Source organism: Danio rerio, chromosome 14 (genome assembly GCF_052040795.2).
Source record: "Danio rerio strain M-AB ecotype USA chromosome 14, GRCz13ab, whole genome shotgun sequence".
Taxonomy (NCBI): domain Eukaryota; kingdom Metazoa; phylum Chordata; class Actinopteri; order Cypriniformes; family Danionidae; genus Danio; species Danio rerio.
Window position 1 is genome coordinate 27,833,071 of NC_141034.1, and position 19,874 is coordinate 27,852,944.

Here is a 19,874-nt window from a genome sequence, read left to right on the forward strand (position 1 = left end):
TTTTCACAGTATTTTCTATAACATGCTGTTTTTCTTTCAGGAGAAAGTGCTTTCTTTTATGCCTGATTTACACTGAGTGGTACTGTTTGATAAGCCTATGTGTCAACTTTATCAGGCTTGTGTCTGCACTGCTTATTTATTTATTTATTATTTACATTTCTATACAGCTTAAAGTGACATTTAATGGCTTAACAAGGCAAGCAAGTTATTGTATAACGATGGTTTGTTCTGTAGACTATTGGAAAAAATATATATAGCTTAAAGGGGCTAATGATTTTGACCTTAATGTTTTTTTAAATTTTTTTAAACTGCTTTTATTCTATCCGAAATAAAACAAATAAGACTTTTTCCAGAAGAAACAATATTATCAGACATACTGTGAAAATGTCCTTGCTCTGATAAACATCATTTAGGAAATATTTTAAAAATAATAATTCAAAGGGGAGCTAATAATTCTGAATTCAACTATTTATGTAACAAACACTAGTGTCTGATTACTATGAACATTTATCTAATACATGTGAACTCTCACAGGCAAAACATTTTCAACAGAACTCACTAATTAAATAAGTGCAGCTGTATATATTAAATAGATAAGAGTACTAGTTTCTAATAAGAATATATAATATATAATATAATACCAGTGTCTAATGAACAAATAGTATCTTTTAAAGCAGGGGTCACCAATCTCGGTCCTGGAGGGCCGGTGTCCCTGCAGGATTTAGCTCCAACTTGCCTCAACGCACCTGCATGGATGTTTCAAGTATACCAAGTAAGACCTTGATTAGCTTGTTCAGGTGTATTTGATTAGGGTTGGAGCTAAAATCTCCAGGACACCGGCCCTCCAGGAACAAGTTTGGTGAACACTGTTTTAAAGTGTCATGAAACAAACCTCTGAGATTTTAACAGATTTATGTGTTGAACATCAATTTAGACAACATTAGCATCTAAGTGTGGAGAACAACTGGCTAATTTTGAGAATCCCCCCTAATTTTGTCATCACTGGTGGTGACATAGGACTGCAAGGGCTGCGTAGGATCAAGGATGCACCAGTGTCTAATTATTATTTATAAGACTGAGTTGTCTTGACCTATGAGAAGACACTATTTCTGAACTATTCGAGACCCCACAATAGGTGTTCATGATTGGTTGTGCAGACACTGAAGATTGGCACTGCATTCAAATGCTGACAGACTCGACTTTCAAACGCTCCAGTGCCTGAGGATTTTTCTGTACCTTCACCGTAGGTATGTGTGCGACTTCATTTTTTAAATAAGCACTCTTCAAATATAAAATCTTGCATTTTACCTCAGACATTTGAGTCAGCATGGACTATTACTCATTTTCACTTTGCCTCGTCATGCACACTGACACTCCTTATGCTCGCAGCTTTCATTGTTACCATTTATTTTTTAAATATTATTTTGTGGTAAACTTGAAATTAAAAAGAGGGTTTCATGACCCTTTAAATATAAGTTCTGATAAACGTGTCTTTTTTTTTTTTTAAAGTATAAGAGACAAGTATCTTAAATAAGTACTAGTAACTATATGGTCTGAATTAACACCAGCAGCTAATGAATAAGAACTAGCCTAGGCCTGCTTAATAAATAATATATATATATATTAAAATCTAAAAAATAGTTAATAACTCCAAAATAGATACAGTAGTTTATAGATCAAATGAGTCATATGAAATGTTTTCATGGTTTCCTTCGTGGTCTTTGGAGTGTTAAAAGCTGTTTGTGCATAGAAAAGATCCTCAAAGATTAAAGTCTCTAACCCAAAACAGGTAAGTCGTGGAAACACCATGTGTTTGTAAAATTAAACCTTCCCAATCTGTTACGTTCTGCTTAAGTCACACTGGTAATGTTATCGATCAGCTTGGTCATCTGCATTTTCTGAATTAGAATCCGCCTGGAGTTAAAAAGGTAGTTAGGGCATAACATTTTTGACACATGCTTGAGGTATTTGGCAAATCACAGCAAAGGGGTTAGCTAGCCAATCAGAGCACACTGCGCTTTTCAGAATGATGAGCTTAGTCAAAAGCAAGGCATTTCAGAAAGCCAGACCAGACATGAGCAACAATACTGTACGCTATGAAAATATAATGTTTGATTTTTAACATTAAATAGTGTAAGCAACATAATATACTTTTTAGCATTGTCATATGACCCCTTTAAATGTTTAAACAGCTTGTCATACTAGCAGTTAGTCAAAGTGTTAAAAAACAAAATGAGATCAATTGTAATTAGGCATGGGCCAGTACAAGATGCTGACGGTATGATAACCTTGGATAAAATTATCACGGTTTCTCTGTGTTGTGATCACTGCTCTTAAATATATTCTTTTTAAATGTCTGGGTAAAAATCTCAAACGTTTTTCCATTTTGAACACAATATATAGAATTTTGAGAAACATTTAAAATATTTTGGGACAGTAAACATGTCTGGCTTAAAAACCCAAATTGACTTTTGCTATCTTCGTTCATTTTAAAAACACACATTCCTTTACAATTTACAATGGCATCTTTGGAGATCTTTTCTGCTGAAGATACTGTTGTCCAAAAAACAAAACAAAACATGAATTTCCCAAACTGTGGTATACCTTGAAAACGGTTATCGTCCCATGCCTAATTGTAATACTATAGTTTATGCAACTGGCTACAGGTTTCATGCCTCAGTCCTCTTCCTGCTCCACCTGTCGTGGAAGAAAGAAAATGGCCTTTTGTCCGATGTGAGTTCTTGGGCCCCGTTTCATTTTCCCGTTCTTTTTTATTCCGACGTACCAGTTTTCACCGTGCTTTTGAGACTGATATGTGTTGTAGTGGTTTTCCTCCATCTTCTCCAGGAAATAACTTTCATCCGTCACTAATGACTGCAAAAACAGATAGGATCTTATAACTGATGTTCCAATAGCGATGTATCTGTTTGTGAAATGTTTGTTTAGACTTACTGAAGCGTACAGCTTGCCATGTTCATTCATCGAGAGGTAAAGACCTGTTTCTGATCCTTCGATCACCACCACTCCTGGACTTGTTGCTTTTATGCGCAGTATGCCTTTGTATACACACACACACACACACACATACAGAAGGACTGCTGTAAACACAGGGGAGGTTTTCTGAAAATGATACAGATCAATCTCAGATTCCAGAACAGTGTCCCACATACCATACTCCCATGATACAGAGCATCAAGGACAAATGTTTGTTACTCTGATGACAAGCTATCTCCATTTTTGATTTTGGATTATGTTTTATTCACCTTATTCTCAGCTGTCGAGTGGGCGCTGCCATTTGAATCTTTTTGTCTCGCGACTTCCGGTCACATTCACTTCCATTCATTTTTTGACGTTAACAACTGCTGGTTACGCTGCTTGATGTTGCAATTTAATATTTTCTTATTATATTATGCTACTGGGTCTGTGTAGTCATGCAAACATTTGTTTGTTGAGCAAGTAGTTTGGCCATTTTCTGCCGTTTATTATTCCTAGTCATTTCTCCCATAGGCGACTGAATCGGAAGTTCTAAGACAATCGCGAAAACAGGCGCACTTCCGCATTTTAGAATAAGGTCAATACTGTTGAAGTCAGAATTATTAGCCCCCCTCTTTATTATTGTTTTCCCATTTCACTAAATATATTTATTTCCCATATTCCTGTTTAATAATTCACTAGATATTTTCAAGACACTTCTATACAGCTTAAAGTGACATTTAAAGGCTTAACTAGGTTAATTAGGTGAACTAGGCAGGTTAGGGTAATCAGGCAAGTTATTGTATAACGATGGTTTGTTCTGTAGACCATCGGAAAAAAATAACTTGGAGCTAATAGTATTGTCCTTAAAATGTTTTTAAAAAAAAATTAAAACTGCTTTTATTCTAGCCGAAATAAAACAAATCAGACTTTCTCCAGAAGAAAAAATATTATCAGACACTGTGAACATTTCCTTGCTGTTAAACATAATTTGGGAAACATTTAGAAAAGAAAAGAAATTTAAAGGGGAGCTAAGAATTCTGACTTCAACTGTATTTGTTTTACTGTTAAAGGTGAGTGTACATTTAAGTCAAATATATAATTTTACCCCTGTAAAGTCTACTATATTAGATTTGAAAATCACTGAGGCACTAATTTGTCAATGTGGTCTGAAAAACCTGTTGAGCTAAATCTGCTGTGTGCATTCTGATGGATTGAACTAATTCATACTACTTAAGTAAATAAAAAAAACCTTTTGATCGAGCTTTTTAGAGTAATGTATTACAGTATTCAACCTTCTTGTCGTGTTTGGGTCAAATCTGACTGATTTACAACTTAAAACACTCTTAAATATTGTTTTACATCTGATTGCCTCGGTCGTATAATATCCTCCACACCATGCATTTGAACATAGAAAAATAATGATCATCTCTTTCATTGTATTTTGAGTGTTTTAGTCAACCTTGTTACACCTGTAGTCCTCCTGGTCAGAAGTTAACGCCATATGAAATGAATGGGTATCCAGACAGTGTTCATCCATCAGACAGAAAAGATCCCCATATACTGTACACCACCCCAACTCACTCACTCACTATTTGTATTTTCACTGCAGTCATTTTATGTCTAATTCTATGAATTCATGTTAAACACTACTTTAATACATTGTTCACAACTAAAGAATGTTGAATAAATATTTGGTTTTGAAAAATGTTTTTTGTGCTAAGAGCAGGTTAAAATACGGTCTGGTCAATTTTGACCGGGAACACTAAAGTAAGGGGCAAGAGGTGAACACGACAGGAGGGTTAATGTTACATTTCTAAGCACATTTTCAGTAACTGATTAATCATTCAAATATAATTTTTAATTGTATCAAATAGAAAACATTTTTTTTTTTTTTTGTGGTTTTAGTGGATTCTGTTGAGTAAAATGTAATTTTGTTTTATTCTGTTTAAACTTAAGACATTTCTTATACATTTTTAATAAATTTTTACAATTAAATAAAAAATTTTTTTTTTGGTTACAAATGTAAAATATTTACATATAACATGTTTACTGTGCATATTGTAAAATGAACGTTATCGCAATATTATATGCAATATCCATATATCACAGAGAGAAGCGATACATTTAGTTTATTTTTATGTGTCAAGTGTTTGTGTGTGTCTGCATAGGTTATTTATCCAAATTTTACCAGAGGGGGCCTTACTTTCTTTATACCCGCCTCATCAGTAGGTGCTGTTTTGCTATTGGCCGGCCCAAAGATGAACCTATTTTCTCAGAGCAGAGAGCTGAAAAGCTCTAGCTGTAGAATTAGCATGAACAGAGGGGACGTCACCATCAATATCCACCAATTACTCATATGTCCCTACCAATAATTTAAGCACCTTCAAAATAAAATAATGCTCTGTCAACCCTGAGTAACCTAGATGTGCTCAAAGGGATAAATCCATAGATATATATAAAATAGATAAAACAGTTAAATTGTGTAACATGCCTCTCTAAATTTCTGTACATTCATCTTAAAAACCAGATTGTAGTAAAATCATGTAAGTTGACTTTTGCAGCATAGGACGTGCTTCATAATGTTATTTGTATACGTGTTTATAACTTTTACTCATGTTTTTTAAAGCACAAAACAGAATTTGTGCTGTTCAATACATGTGCTCTAGGGATGTAAGTCCCCACCAATATCAAGAGCAAATCTACGCTCTTGCAGTAGAGACAAGCGAGGAAAATGACAGCACAAATAATCATATGCCAAGATTTTCAGTCATTCATTTGTATTTTATGTTTGAATCTTGACATAGTTTTAAAGCCTGAATTAAATTTAATTATATGATAAAATATATATTGCCTGTTTATTTTTATGATCATTACGTAAATAAATAAAAAAAATCTGTGGGAAAATGTTATACATCAAGAAACATTTCAGATATTGTCCCAGTATTGTGCAGCAGTTTATATTTATTTTTAGAACAGTACCAATTATTTAACTTTAGAATAATTAGGAAATCTGTATCAATCACAACAAATACAAATATTGTCATTTTTAATAAACAAAAACTAAGTTTTAATGAAAAATTATAAACAAAAAAAACTTCTTTTTTTTATTCGAAATGAATGTTGTCAGGACTTTGTGGAATAAAATAAATATTATTTTATTTTACATTACATGCCTAATAAATCCTGAGAAACTGGATATTTGTAGGTGCTCTCTTATCTTCAGGGTTACTACATGTTAAAGGGTTTACAAGTCACATTTAAGACGTTTTAAGACAACAATGAATAAAATGAGTTACACAAGGCTAAACCTTAAAGATTAAAACCTTAAAAAACATTAAAAACAAATTCTATTTTAAGGAAGATAATTAAACCACATTCATAAGTAAATAGAGTTAATAAATAAACATTTCCAAAAACTTTAATTGAAATATATTATAATATAGATTAGAAGGGTGTTGGCCCAGTTGGGTATAGCTTTACATGGGCATAGGAAATTTAAGACCCATTTAAAATTATTTAAGACCTACAACACCATTTTTTAGTGGATTTAAGACTTTTTAAGGCCTAAAATGTTTTTTTAAGACTGTTAAAGACCCTGCAGATACCCTGATGTTAACCATAAATAGTTATAGGCTTTACAGGGTTATTAAAAAACTTCAAAACAGATTAATTTCTCTTCATATAGACAGATGGATTTACACATTAAATAAGCTACAGAAACTGTTCATATTCATCACAATGTTTACACTTTTTGCACAAAACTCTTTACTGCAAAGCTGTAGGTCCAAATGTTCTGTCTTAAAGATGAAAGAATATGTTTGCTAATGTGTATTACTCTGTTCAATGGCAAATTCAGAAACAGGTTCTCATATGTGAATGAACGTTTTAAAGACTGATAGCACACATGCAGAATAATAACTCACTGTATGTGTTTTCGTCTGCTGCTCCAGCCACTGTCCCGTCCGCCAGGATCTGAAGGTGAAATCCTCCATTCATACAGTACAGCCGCGTCAGTTTTTTATAGTCGCGCGGGCTGGACTTTACCGCAATATCGGCCTCGGTCATGCCTACAATTCAATGAGCTATTCTGAGCTCAGTCCTGTTTGAAAACAGAAAATGGCCGAGTCTCAAAACCTAGCGAGCTGCTTACCTACGGCATTTTAGGAGCAGCTGGGCAGAAACGTGCATACGGTGGCCGAAAATGCTGCTGCACAGTGGATTTGAGACACGGCTGATAATGCATAAGCTGCAGAGGACGACCAACGGGTTGTATTCATTAACTCAAAACTTGTCGTTACGAAATCCCAGGACAAAATACTATATAGCCTATATGAAATGTAAATTTGATGATTATGTTTTATTTGTTAAAAAAAATCGAAATAAAATAGGCTATTTTATCTCAATCAATTAAAGTCTTTTAGAAAAGCTATTAAAACATTTTTTTTAATCTTTGAGGTAAACCTGGTTGCTTAGGAAGAATATTATAATATTGCATAATAATGTATTAAATAACGTAAATAAATACAGTGCAAGAATTTTAATAAACTCTTATTATGACTTTTATGACCATCATTTGTCCCGAGAAATAATAGGTGTGTGTACTGTATGTGTGTATATATATATATATATATATATATATATATATATATATATATATATATATATATATATATATATATATATATACACACACACACACAAACACATGCATGCATATATTTGAGAAGTGCTTATTTATTATTTTGTTTAATTAGATTTAAACTATGCAGACAAAAATTATATATAGAAATTTAAATATCTTAGTAACAATATTGTTTTGTAGTTTTGTTTCTATGTACAGTGCATCCAGAAATTGTTCGTATAGTGCTTCACTTTTTCCACATTTTTTATGTTGCAGCCTTATTCTAAAATGGATTAAATTAATTGATTTCCTCAAAATTCTACACACAATACCCCATAATGGCAACGTGAAAAAAGATTTTTTGAAATTGTTGCAAATTTACTAAAAATAAAAAAACTGAAAAATCCTGTGGTCAGGAGCACTCTGAAGCAGGTTTTTATTCTGGATGTCTCTGTACATTGCTGCATTCATCTTTCCCTCTATCCTGACTAGTCTTCCAGTTCCTGCTAATAAAAGACATCCCCACAGCATGATGCTGCCAACAACATGCTTCACTGTAGGGATGGTATTAGCCTGGGGATGAGCGGTGCCTGGTGTTCTCCAAACGTAAGGCCTGACATTCACTCTAAAGAGTTCAATTTTATTCTCATCAGATAAGGTTCTCCTCTCTCCGCAGAAGAACGCTGGAGCTCAGACAGAGAGACCATCAGGTTATTAATCACCTCCCTGACTAATTCCATCTCCCCCAATCACTCAGCTTAGATCGCTGGCCAGCCCTATAGGAAGAATCCTGGTGGTTCCAAACATCTTCCATGGATGATGGAGGCCACTATGCTTATTAGATCTTTCAGAGCAGCAAAAATTATTCTGTAACCTTTCCCAGCCTTGTGCCTCAAGACAATCCTGTATTCGAGGTCTGCAGACAATTCCTTTGTCTACATGCTTGCTTTGTGCTTTGACATGCACTGTCAACCCTGGGACCTTATAGACAGGTATATGCCTTTTTAAAATCATGTCCAATAAGCTGAATTTACCACAAGTGAACTCTAATTAAGCTGCTGAAACATCTCAAGAATGATCAGTGGAAAAAGAATGTAGCTGAGCTCAATTTAGAGTTTCATGGCAAAGGCTGTGAATACTTACAGTATGTACATGTGATTGTTCAGGTTTTCTATTTTTAGTAAACTTGCAACAATTAAAAAAAAATTCACCTGTCATTATGGGATATTGTGTGTAGAATTTTGAGGAAAATAAATATTTTAATCCATTTTGAAATAAGGCTGTAACATAAATTGAAAAAAAGTGGAAAATGTGAAGCGCTATGAATACTTTTTGGATGCACTGTATGTTTGTGTATTGCATGTACATAGCTATATAACATATACTAGAACAAACTTTTATTTTGGTTGATGGTATTAACTAAGATTATTATTATTATATTATTATTATTTTTTTAAACATATTTTCAACAACAACTCCAACTCAACAACTCCAAGTACACTTTTAAGTTTTCATTCAGCTAAAGTACATTTGTGTTTGCATTTGTAAAAAGAGATTCAGGCTACTAAAAAAAGTAGTTAGTCAGCAAATGAAGATTGAGGTATAGTTGGTTTTATGTTTGCACATTCGTTCGGTGACAGCTTGTGACATTCTCCCTATGTTGTTTACCATGATACATTAAATATTTGATCTGAAAACATATGCAAGTATGACTTGAAAACAATGTTTTTACCACTGATTTGACTGTATGCTGAAATAACGCAGTACTTTGATAGCTATTTTCTGCTAATATGATTTCACTATTCAAAATTTGCAGAGAATACTTTCCTTAAATTACATTATTAGGAGAAAAAGTCCTAATGTGTAAATATAAAACCAACTTTACCTCAATCAAATGAAGACCTATACCAGATCGTAATTATTCCTTTCAAGCGATTTCTTTCAAATACGAGTGATCAAATGGTAAGTTAAAGTTATTTTAAAGTTTTTAGGCCTCTGCGCCAGATAATTCACATGCTTTATTTTATGGAAAACTCTTTCTTTCTTTGTTTAACAAACTGTATCTCTATCAGTGAAGAGAATGGTTCTAGAAATCTTGGCTTGAATGAGGTGCTTTTCATGTACCTTCAAGTGAATAACATTTATCTTAAGTGTGTTGAGCCACTGTGTTTTTGTAATGGGGATACATTTTCTGTGTTGTTAGGAGATGGATGACTATTTTATGCTGTGCCAGCTATTTAAATCTTAAGTGGTGGATGATTGTCAGCAGTTTTATTTTAGGTCTTGCATTTTGTCTGCTTATCACCAAACAGCTTACCTACCTGCACATTTTGTCTTTTAAACTGTGCTCAGTTTTAAATGTAAAAAGAATGAATGTTTTTGAATCATTTATTTACATTCATTGTATATGCATCAATGTTGCTTGCTAATCTAAATCTAGCAAGTTTACTCTAAACAGTGCTACATTGATAATAGTGCACATTTCGGTGGAGAGAGGATTCCAGTCTTGGGCCACCTGCAAAAAAACAGTCCCCTATTGCTTATATTATCTGGATCGTGGGACCTCCAGCAACAATTGGTCTGGACTGGAGATCATAGGCACCTGTTATGTTTGAGTACATTTCAAATCTCACAGGTCCTGACTCTCTGTGGTCATTAAAAGTACCGTGCAACTTCTAGCAAAAAGCAGGGGTGTAACTCCAGTATCCTGGCCGAATTCCCTCCTTCGACCCTTACCCATCATGGCCTCCCAATAATCCCTTCTACATCACCATCTCTCCTCTCCACCTGCAGCTGGTGTGGGGTGATCCCAAAGGCACTGTTGTCCTGTGGCTGCAATTGCATCATCCAGGTGAATATTGTACATTGGTGGAGGTAAAGAGGGACCGTTTCACACCAATGTAAAGCACTTTGAGAGTATGGCCATACACAATAAATGCGCTATAAAACTGTGCTTTACATACATCTGTACATAAATACAGTTGTAAAGTTGTAACAGACAAAGAATGATTCCATTTTGTACTAGGTGGCCTTAACTAATATGTACCTACACTGAAATTAATAATTTGTAACAGCTTATTGTGTAAATTGATGTTTTTACATTGCACTGCATTGCAGTAGTCTAGACCAGAGCTAACAAAGGGATGGATGGCTTTCTCGAGATCGCTCTTGCTTAGAAAGAATATAACTTTGGTATAAATGCAAAGCTGGAAAAAGCTTTCCTTGATAGCTGAATTATTTTCTTTATCAAAGTTTAAAGTACTGTTTAAAGTGACACCCACATTTTCAACTATACATGATTATATTGTGGGGACTGAGTAAGATGATTAGTGGTAAGTCATTAGACAGGTTTTAATTGCTAAACACAATGCACTCGGTTTTGTTTACATGCAGACAGAAAAACTTCTGTGAGAGCCAAAGTTTGATATCAGCTAAATTTCTGTGTAGAGACTCAAGTGAATCTAGAGAGTCTGACGCAACAGGGAGATATGCATGAATATTCTATATACATTGCTAGTTGACCCTCACTCCTCATTGCTGAGAAAACACCCATTGTGAAATGAAAATCCATCGCAAGAAGCAATTTCTCAGTGCTTGTGCTTTTCTCTGCAATTTTACAGCTTTAACAGCAGTGCATTGGACGTTTTAAATGCACCAACACTTTTAAATCATGCTCATATCAGCTTATTATTCCATGTTTTGACTAGACATTGGGCGGTATAAGATTCTGATAGTATGATAACCTTGGATAAAATTATCCTGGTTTCACAGTATTCTGCTCTAAAATATGTTTTTTTTTTTTTTTTTTTTTAATGTTTGGGTAAAAAAACAACAACTAAATGTTTCACATTAAACAATAAAAATTTCAAAGTAAACATTTTTACGGAATAAATATAAATGTAAAATATTTTGGAACAGTAAACATGTCAGGCTAAATAATTCAAACAATCATTCCGCATTAGCTATACAAACACAGATTTTTTTTTACAACTTGAAAAGGCATTTTTGGATATAAAGTAATATCCAAAGTTTACTGTTCTGCACTGTTCACTTTCATGCTGGGATGTTGGTGCATAAGCAATTTGTATTTAAATGTTTGCTAAATCCTTGACTGACCAGTAGCTTTGGTGTGGAGATTCTTTTTCTTCTGAGCTCTTGCTCTAAAAAACTACATAAAATTTTTATTTAAAAAATAAATAAAAAAACGATAAACATTGAATCCGGTTATCTTCCCATGTTTGACCCAACAAATACCCTCTACCACTAACAATGTATAAATAAAAAACAGCATTACAGCGATTTCTTCTGTAAAAAAAAAAAAAAAAATCATAAAATAAGAATGACACATCTCATTAAGGTAAATAGAGCTGTCATGTTACACATCCATTCGAGAGTTTAGCAAGTTGTTTGATTAGTTAAATCAAATGCCATTTAATTATATATTTAGAAATGATTTCAATAAAGCAACACTCAAACATTCTATTTAGATATTCGCTTGTCACTTTACACATTTTAACTTGACCCTAAATGCATTATATAAATGATTCACTGTATAGGTTGCACCATGTTTTAACTTGTAATTTTAAAGTAATAATAACTGATAATCCAGTTTAGCCAACACAGACCACAGATGAAGTATGGATTTCTAGGCTGTCCAAAATTGCATACTCTCTTGAACAGGATACTTTTCAAATGCAAAAAAGACCTATATATTATGGTATAATTAGAGTCATGTGACTTACCTGCATCGACTGCATCACTTGACTGCCATTCATAAACCTCCGATCAAAATCTCTCCAGAAGTAGAAGGTCATCCAGGTAGTTTGCACTAGGGTTGCACGATATTGTAAAAAACGGACATTGCAGTTTCGTATTTGTCTGCAATACTTATTGTGATATTGAGTATACTTTCCCCAGATTAATAAATTACTCTTATTTAAAAATATTTTATATTTTTTAAATATTAATTATTAGATTAGAAAATAAACCAAATCACTAGCATTGACAAATACAATGGAGCAAAGATGAAAATGAAATGCACAGAACTGTATGGTTTTCTTGGAGTCTAGCAGGCAAAATAACAATAAACAAATGTAAAATGTCATTGCATAGTCTGCATGGTATAAATACAATTAATCTTTCTTAAAGTTCAAAGCATTATGATTTGTTTCCTGAATGTTTTAAACTGGCTTAAAATGCTCACAGACCTTAAAAAAAAACAAATACAAATGATAAACATGTTGGCTTTAGTAAAATTTTGCAGTGAATCCACAAATCAGGTATGATTTCAACTGTGGAAAATTTTAACTCGACATTGCAGTTCCTGCGTTGTGACTTTTGCGTACGGGCATATTGCAATATCTATGCGGAAATTATATTTTGTGCAGCCCTAGTTTGCACATTACAATAAGTATATGTAGGCCTGTCACAATAATCAATATATCGACTTATTGCACAACACATGGGCATGACCTCAATAATCTTTGGTGATGCAATTTATATCGCCTATACATAAAACCAATTCTAACCACATTTTAACTGATTGTGTAACATCTCTATCTCATTTGGAGGTGTCAGTTAGTATGGTAAAAAAACAACAACACTATAGTATTTACTATAAATTACTTTATATAATTATAATTGTATATTTTCATGTGGGTGTCTGACGACTGAAAATAGATCTGGTACCAGATATCGCAGCCTCTTTTGTGTTAACATTTATTATTATTTAATAAAGTTTTTACATTCTGATTCCTATGCATAATTATTACATTTTTTAAATGGCTATAATTAAATGAAATATTCTTAAGAACAAAATATTGTTTATCGCAATATATTTTGGTGCAATATATCGTTCAACCAAAAATAGATATCATTAAAGGCCTAAGAATATGAATAATGATGTGATATGTAAACTAAACATTACTTTAAAATGAACTCATGATAAGTAAATGCATGCAATAATCATGAACTGAGTCACATGAGATCATATGTGAAAAACAATAACCTTAATTATTGTTGGTACAGGATTGTTTGTTAATTATTGTATTAATTACCACATTGGCTTAATTTAATCATCATGAACTCATGATGTATTAGTGCATAAGTATATCATGACTTTACTTGAAGGGGTACATCATCATTAACCCATTCTTAACTACTCAATAACTCCTTATGGACATCTATCTAGTGCAGTGGTGGGCAAACTTTTTAGACCCGAGGGACCACATCAAGTTTTACAAACCAAGTGAAGGGCCACAATCCTTCAAAAATAACTTTTATTTATAGTGGCGATATGCATGAAACATCTAATATTGGACAGAAACAGGTCGCATTAACACAAAATAGATTTTTTTAAATAGTTATTTAAATTTAGAGTCAAATTTACAAGTGAAATTAATTTGCACTGCTATTTATATTTACTTATCAATCATCATAAAACAATAAAATAATCCCTTATAAAATACAATAATAATAATAATGTAATAATTTTTTAGTGGAGAATAGAAAATATATTGTCTGATAGAAAAAATCTCATAATATCACATAAAAATAATTACTAAAGTTTACTATTCAGTCAAATTTACAATAATCTATTTTGTGCTGCTTTTAGTATATACAGATCAATCATAAAACTTGGTATAACCACAAACCTTTGATAAAAGAATTTTTTAAGTGGATGTCTGCATGGGAAATATATTCTATGACAAAAATTAACACATTTAACCAGCATTTATTATATAATTTGAGACAAATTCACAACAGTCTTTTTTAAGCTTTATTAATATTTAAGCTTTTTATTAACATTTAAGCTCTATTAATATCCTCATTTCAATCATTTTAAAACTATGAGATAAAACAGAAAAAGTCTTTGTTATTTAAACTCATGTTATTATGAGTGTGTTAAAGTGAACAATAGCCTAAAATAAAGTTATATTAATATAAACAGCAACACTCTCGCAAAATACCGAGCTGATTCAGTCGTTGCCAAGCGACATAAAAAAGCGCACCACTCTCCTTTTTTTCTTGTCAGCAAAAAGGCAGTGCGATGCATCTCGTGTTTTTGGAACGTAAATGCAGTGCATCAGTGTGATCGGCCCGTTAGGTTGTGGTCTTTAAAAACAGCAATACTTTCTTGGCATATTAGACATACCGCTTTCTGTTAGATATAGGTGAAGAAGTATTTTGTTGTCCATTCTTCTTTAAACACATGACATTCAGAGTCAACTTTTCTTTTCTTGCCTGACTCATTTTCAGTTATTGACAGTCGAGTGCATTTTAACATTCGAGAGCGTGTTCTAATTCTACTTGTTGCTCTAACTGTATCGCGCAAAATACTGCCTTCAAATGGCGTTTCCTTGTATTGCATCAACTTACTAATTCTAAAACCAAACCGTTACTCAGAAGCAGCATTATAAAAACTCCCTCGCGGACCGGATGAAAGTGTTCAGCGGGCTGCATATATAACAATAAAAAATAACAATATAAAATTGTTCTGTCAACATCAACATGAAGAGTTTAAACTAGGGATGCTTCGATTGATTGGCATCTGCCAATCATCACACTTAATGACTCAATTAGTACTTGCCAATCTGGCCGATCTTATGAATTGATCACAAGTGTTTGTTTACAGACAAGATGAGTGTGCGCACCTGGGTTATACAGATAGCAGCATTGCAACATGTAAGGAGGTAAATGATGCATGGGGGGCGTAAGCGATCACTGCGCACGCATCAGCAGCGAGATGTATACAGATTTTGTGTGATCTTTTTTTATTTATTGTATATGCAGTGTTTTGAGCTGCTTTAACACGAGCAGAGCAATCAGCCCCAACTTGTGTCCAACCGTATAACCTCTCACTGAAGCTCTGTGGGTCTTCAGCATATGATCTATTATTTTCTGTAAAGCTGCGTCTGTCCACAATAAATGGTTATAAGAGACTTGTTTAAGATTATATGTCATGATAATAATGTGTATATATAGGATTACATGCAGCATCCTTAGTTTATTATTTTTAGCAAGGAGGGATCTCCACTTAAGTATCATACTTAGGGAAAATGTGCTTTATGCAATGGCAAAGTTACATAAAGCTTGAAGCATCAGAATCAGTACTCCGTATCGGCTTATCACCTTAAGATATTGGTACTCAGTTTTGGCTGCAAAAGTCCTGATCGGAGCATCCTTGGTTTCAACACGAGTTCATGAGTAGTTAAGGATGAGTTAATGGTGATGTGCCCCTCCAAGTAAAGTCATGAGAAAATTATACATTGACGTGAGTTCTTGTTGGTTTCATTTAGCTTAAACTTAAAATGGTAATTAATACAATAATTAACAACATGTACTAACAAGTAATTAAGGTAGGCGTGATTCAGAGCGCAACTCATCATTAATTCATAATTAAGTAACGTTTAAGTTATATATTAACACATCATTATTCATGTACTGTTATTACAAAGTGTTACTGGTAGTTTTCTGACTACAGCTTTTTGAGTACTCTGAATTCTTACATGCTTTCATCAAATACTGTTTTCTGCTGACTTTATAGCAGAGAAGCATGCGATTTCAGACACTGCCGTATCATTTGAGAAACACTGGAGAACAGCTTTTCCATGCATTTGACTTGTATGATAAAATGAGCGTCTACTTCTGACATTGTAGGGTCTAACAGAACATTTTATTAGACATGTTGCAAAAGTTCATGTAAATACATCTGTTTATTTGTATCATATATATCTGTAGGAACGGAAGAGCAAAGTGAAAAGTGCTGCTCATATATTGATTAGAATTTTGAAAATAAGTGTTGATCGCTAAATCTGTACCACACAATGCAATGCTAAGCAGTTTGAAGCTGAAGAGATCATCTGAATTTTTATTCATGTATTAAACAAGATGTATTAAGCTTCCACAGAAGAAATCTAAAATATTCTCATCATCTCTTTATCCCTCTGCTGAATATATATTTATACCTTTGACAACTGTTAAGACAAGCACAGTTTTTTTTTAGATTGTACAAATTGAAAGCGATATACGTTTGGCACAGAAATAACAGATAATACAGGTGAGTAGAAATTCCCAGAGAGTAAACCCTGCTCCTGCACCACAGTTTGACTGATTAAACAAACAAACAGGTCAAGGTTAGTTTAATGAATTAGTCTGACCCCGATTAAAAAAACAAAACAAAACAAAAACATACAGGATCTATAGAGTTTTAGAAGTTACGTGAAGATTAATGAAGTGGGCCTGAGTTGATGTTTGGTGTAGCTAAGTGTGATTGTACTGTAAAGGACTATTTAAAAAAAACATATCTGTCTGTATGAATCCAGAGTGTTTAGGTACTATAATCTGCATCCATTGTTTTGGTTGTACACTGTGGCGTATGCCAGCGACAATAAAGGAACAATTACAACAAACACATAAAAACAAAACAGACAAAGCAAACTCATGTTTCACATTGCATAATTCCTATATCAATTAACAGGTGAAATTAATAATAAATGGCTTTCTTTAGACATGAATACGCCTTTCTGTAGAACTAACTAAAATCAGCCCCTTTAAAGCATTTACAAGGAGTGAAAGTGCTCGATTTGCATTTTTCGGCCGACGTCCAATCAGCATAAAAATAATCGTCAGGACTCCACCTCCATGTCGTATCAGTAAGGATCACTTTTTTTTGTTGGTTTTTTCATTTTTTTTTTTTTGAAGTTCACACTACTCAATTACAGAGCTGCCAAAAAACACGGCCATTTGTTTTTTTTCAAATTACAAGTGCAAGTGGGTATAAAAGTACAATCAACTATGAGAAGAATTCCTAACACAATGACGAGTCAAGAAAACGGCTAAAAGGAAACAAGCTAAAAAAGGCACATATTTTCCCTTTTCTGTGTATATATGAGACTCTGTTTACATGAGTTGTTTTAAAACTGTAGATATGATGTCATACAAAAAAACGTGTTTCATTTTCAAACCAAGCTGAAGCCATTATAGTCTCTGTACATATTATTGAAATGATTAATATTTCAACTGTTATCATCTGAAGTTAAAAAGTAGGATATTGGGATCGAAGTAAAAGTGACTACTGTGTATAATCCGAGCATACTGGACTGTAAGTGCTGCATCTGCTCCAAAAAATAAAAGACGTGTGGAACTCTACTTAGCAAGTGACCTTTAGACTTAGATTAGCTTTCTTTTACTACTAGTTGATGCTGGGAGTCAAACACCTGAGACGACATGTATGGGATAATCTATCCATGTGATTCACGATTATATCATTTCAACAGTTCAGCCATTTTGTTAGTTCTTTTTTTATATATATATATATAATCTCTAATTACCCGTCTCTTCCTCTGACTCCACTTTTTTTGTGGTCAATGATGGAGTTCTGTGCTGGGTTGCATACAGTCGCAGCCCCTCAGCACTCTCACTCAGCTCTCTCTGAAACTCTGCGGTTTCGGGTCGGGTGGAGGGGAGTGAGGGGATATTTAAGGCATCGTGTCCTGCTGTTGGGAGGAGATTCATTTCTGGTGAAAGAGCAGCGGTTTAACACTCCCATCTTTGAATTTTGGTAACTGGTTGCTGATGATTTCTGCAAGCATTTCGGGAAACTCCACGCTCAGAGATTTATTCACAAAGGTGTAGAAGCAGAAGTTCAGGAGTCCACCCACCAACTGCAGAGATAAAGAGAGGTGTTAGAGATTTAAACTTTGTAGAAAGCAACATTTGTAATAGTTTACTTCTGTAAATAAAGAATATCTGTTGTGGGGTGAGAGAGTGAATTGTGTAAGTGTGCTTTCACACCTGTGAATCGATTCAGTTGATCCGAAACAGAGATTACAAATGTTACATTGTTGCTCTTTGCTCTTGGTGCGGTTCGCTTTCACACTGGAAAGTTTCTAATCAGACCAAAAGAGCTAAAACATGTCATGTGCGAGTAAACTCTCCTCACATTGGTCAGAGTGTCAGGGTTTATTTTGCAGCATCCCGCTCATCTGTCAGGAGAGGTGGTGGTTTGGTGGTGATTGACAAGGTGCGCGCGCGCGCGCGACGTGTCTGAATAGAGATGCGGTGGGGAGGGGTGAGAAGGGTGCACGACGATGCCTATTTGAGGACCGGGAGGGAGACGCGAGATTACCGGGAGATCATTACTCGTTTGCGGGCATCCGGAGACTCGCGAAACTTCCCGCCCTACTCATAATTCTCTCTTCATATAGTCGTAAGCCTATTACATATCCATAAAACACTGTGATATAACCGCGCTCGGATCGCTTTCTCACTGCAATCGATCCGCTCCAGGGTTCGTTTCAATCGAGCCGTGACCACCTCACTCAGGCGATCTCGGAGCGATTACTTTGGCGTGGAACAGAGCGCGATTGCCCTGTTCACATATGCCAAACAAACCGCGCTAACTAGGCAAACGAGACAGGTTATGAAACAAAAGTGTAGGTGTGAAAGCACCCTAAGACTTATTTTGTGCTTTACAAAGGTAACTGAGAATGTTGTCAATAATGACTACAGTCGTTATATGCCTGCTAGGTCAATAGTTAGCAAAGTCACACAGTAGCTTCAGCAGCACAAAAAAGTCTTAAGGTGTGTCCCAAATCGCATACTTATCCACTATTTGACACCATTTTGTAGTATGAATAGCGTATGTAGTGTGTTCACACTAAAACCTCTAAAAATAATAAGTGCAGTTTAAATACCCAGATGATGCACTTATTCAACTGGTAAAATAAGGTGTGGAATGAGGGACACTTCACGCACTCAACGGCCATTGTTTTGCTCATGTAGCAGTAGGGGCGCAGCTTTTGGGTGCTCATGTTGGATTACTTTATTTTTTTCTGGATTGTGAAAGCGAAATTCTCCTACGAGAGTGATTATAATGCCTCCTGATGATGAATGCGGTTATGCTCATGGCAGGTATTATTTGGCGATTTGGTCATTTATTTTGCTAATTAGCAACCGTCAAACGTCATTAGGAAAATGCTTTATATTTCCGCTTAGTAAAAAACATTAATGTTCCTACTGGGACGACACTACAAACATGCTGTTGAGTGTGTAAGTGCATAAATACATAGTCAATGTTGTGCAAGTTACTTTCAAACTGTAATACATTACAGATTACTTGTGACTGTTATGTAAAAGCAATCCCTTACCTTACAATTACCTTACTTTCTCAGAATTGTAATATGTTACATGACTCTCATTACTTTTCAGTTACTTTAACCAAAATAACAACAGGAATTAGAAGTTAACATTCTAAAATGACCAAATGTACTGCAGA

At 34.3% G+C, this 19,874-nt stretch overlaps 2 protein-coding genes across 3 annotated transcripts in view; both read right to left on the bottom strand.

The window, feature by feature from the left end:
- Window positions 1-1,487: 1,487 nt before the first annotated feature.
- On the bottom strand, window positions 1,488-7,189 carry fgf1a (fibroblast growth factor 1a). Of its 2 annotated transcripts, XM_087280305.1 has the most exons (4): window positions 6,900-7,189; window positions 2,953-3,056; window positions 2,786-2,874; window positions 1,488-2,697 (listed from the first exon to the last, which is right to left on the bottom strand). In XM_087280305.1, the coding sequence occupies exons 1-4, from the start codon at window positions 7,039-7,041 to the stop codon at window positions 2,670-2,672; spliced, it is 363 nt and encodes a 120-aa protein (XP_087136431.1). In that variant the 5' UTR covers window positions 7,042-7,189; the 3' UTR covers window positions 1,488-2,669.
- Window positions 7,190-16,724: 9,535 nt separating this feature from the next.
- nr3c1 (nuclear receptor subfamily 3, group C, member 1 (glucocorticoid receptor)) overlaps window positions 16,725-19,874 on the bottom strand; it is a 54,208-nt gene continuing 51,058 nt past the window's right edge. The window contains exon 9 of the mRNA NM_001020711.3: window positions 16,725-18,261. Coding sequence (NP_001018547.2) covers window positions 18,109-18,261 — 153 coding nt within the window. The 3' untranslated portion in view covers window positions 16,725-18,108. The remainder of the gene's footprint in view (window positions 18,262-19,874) is intronic.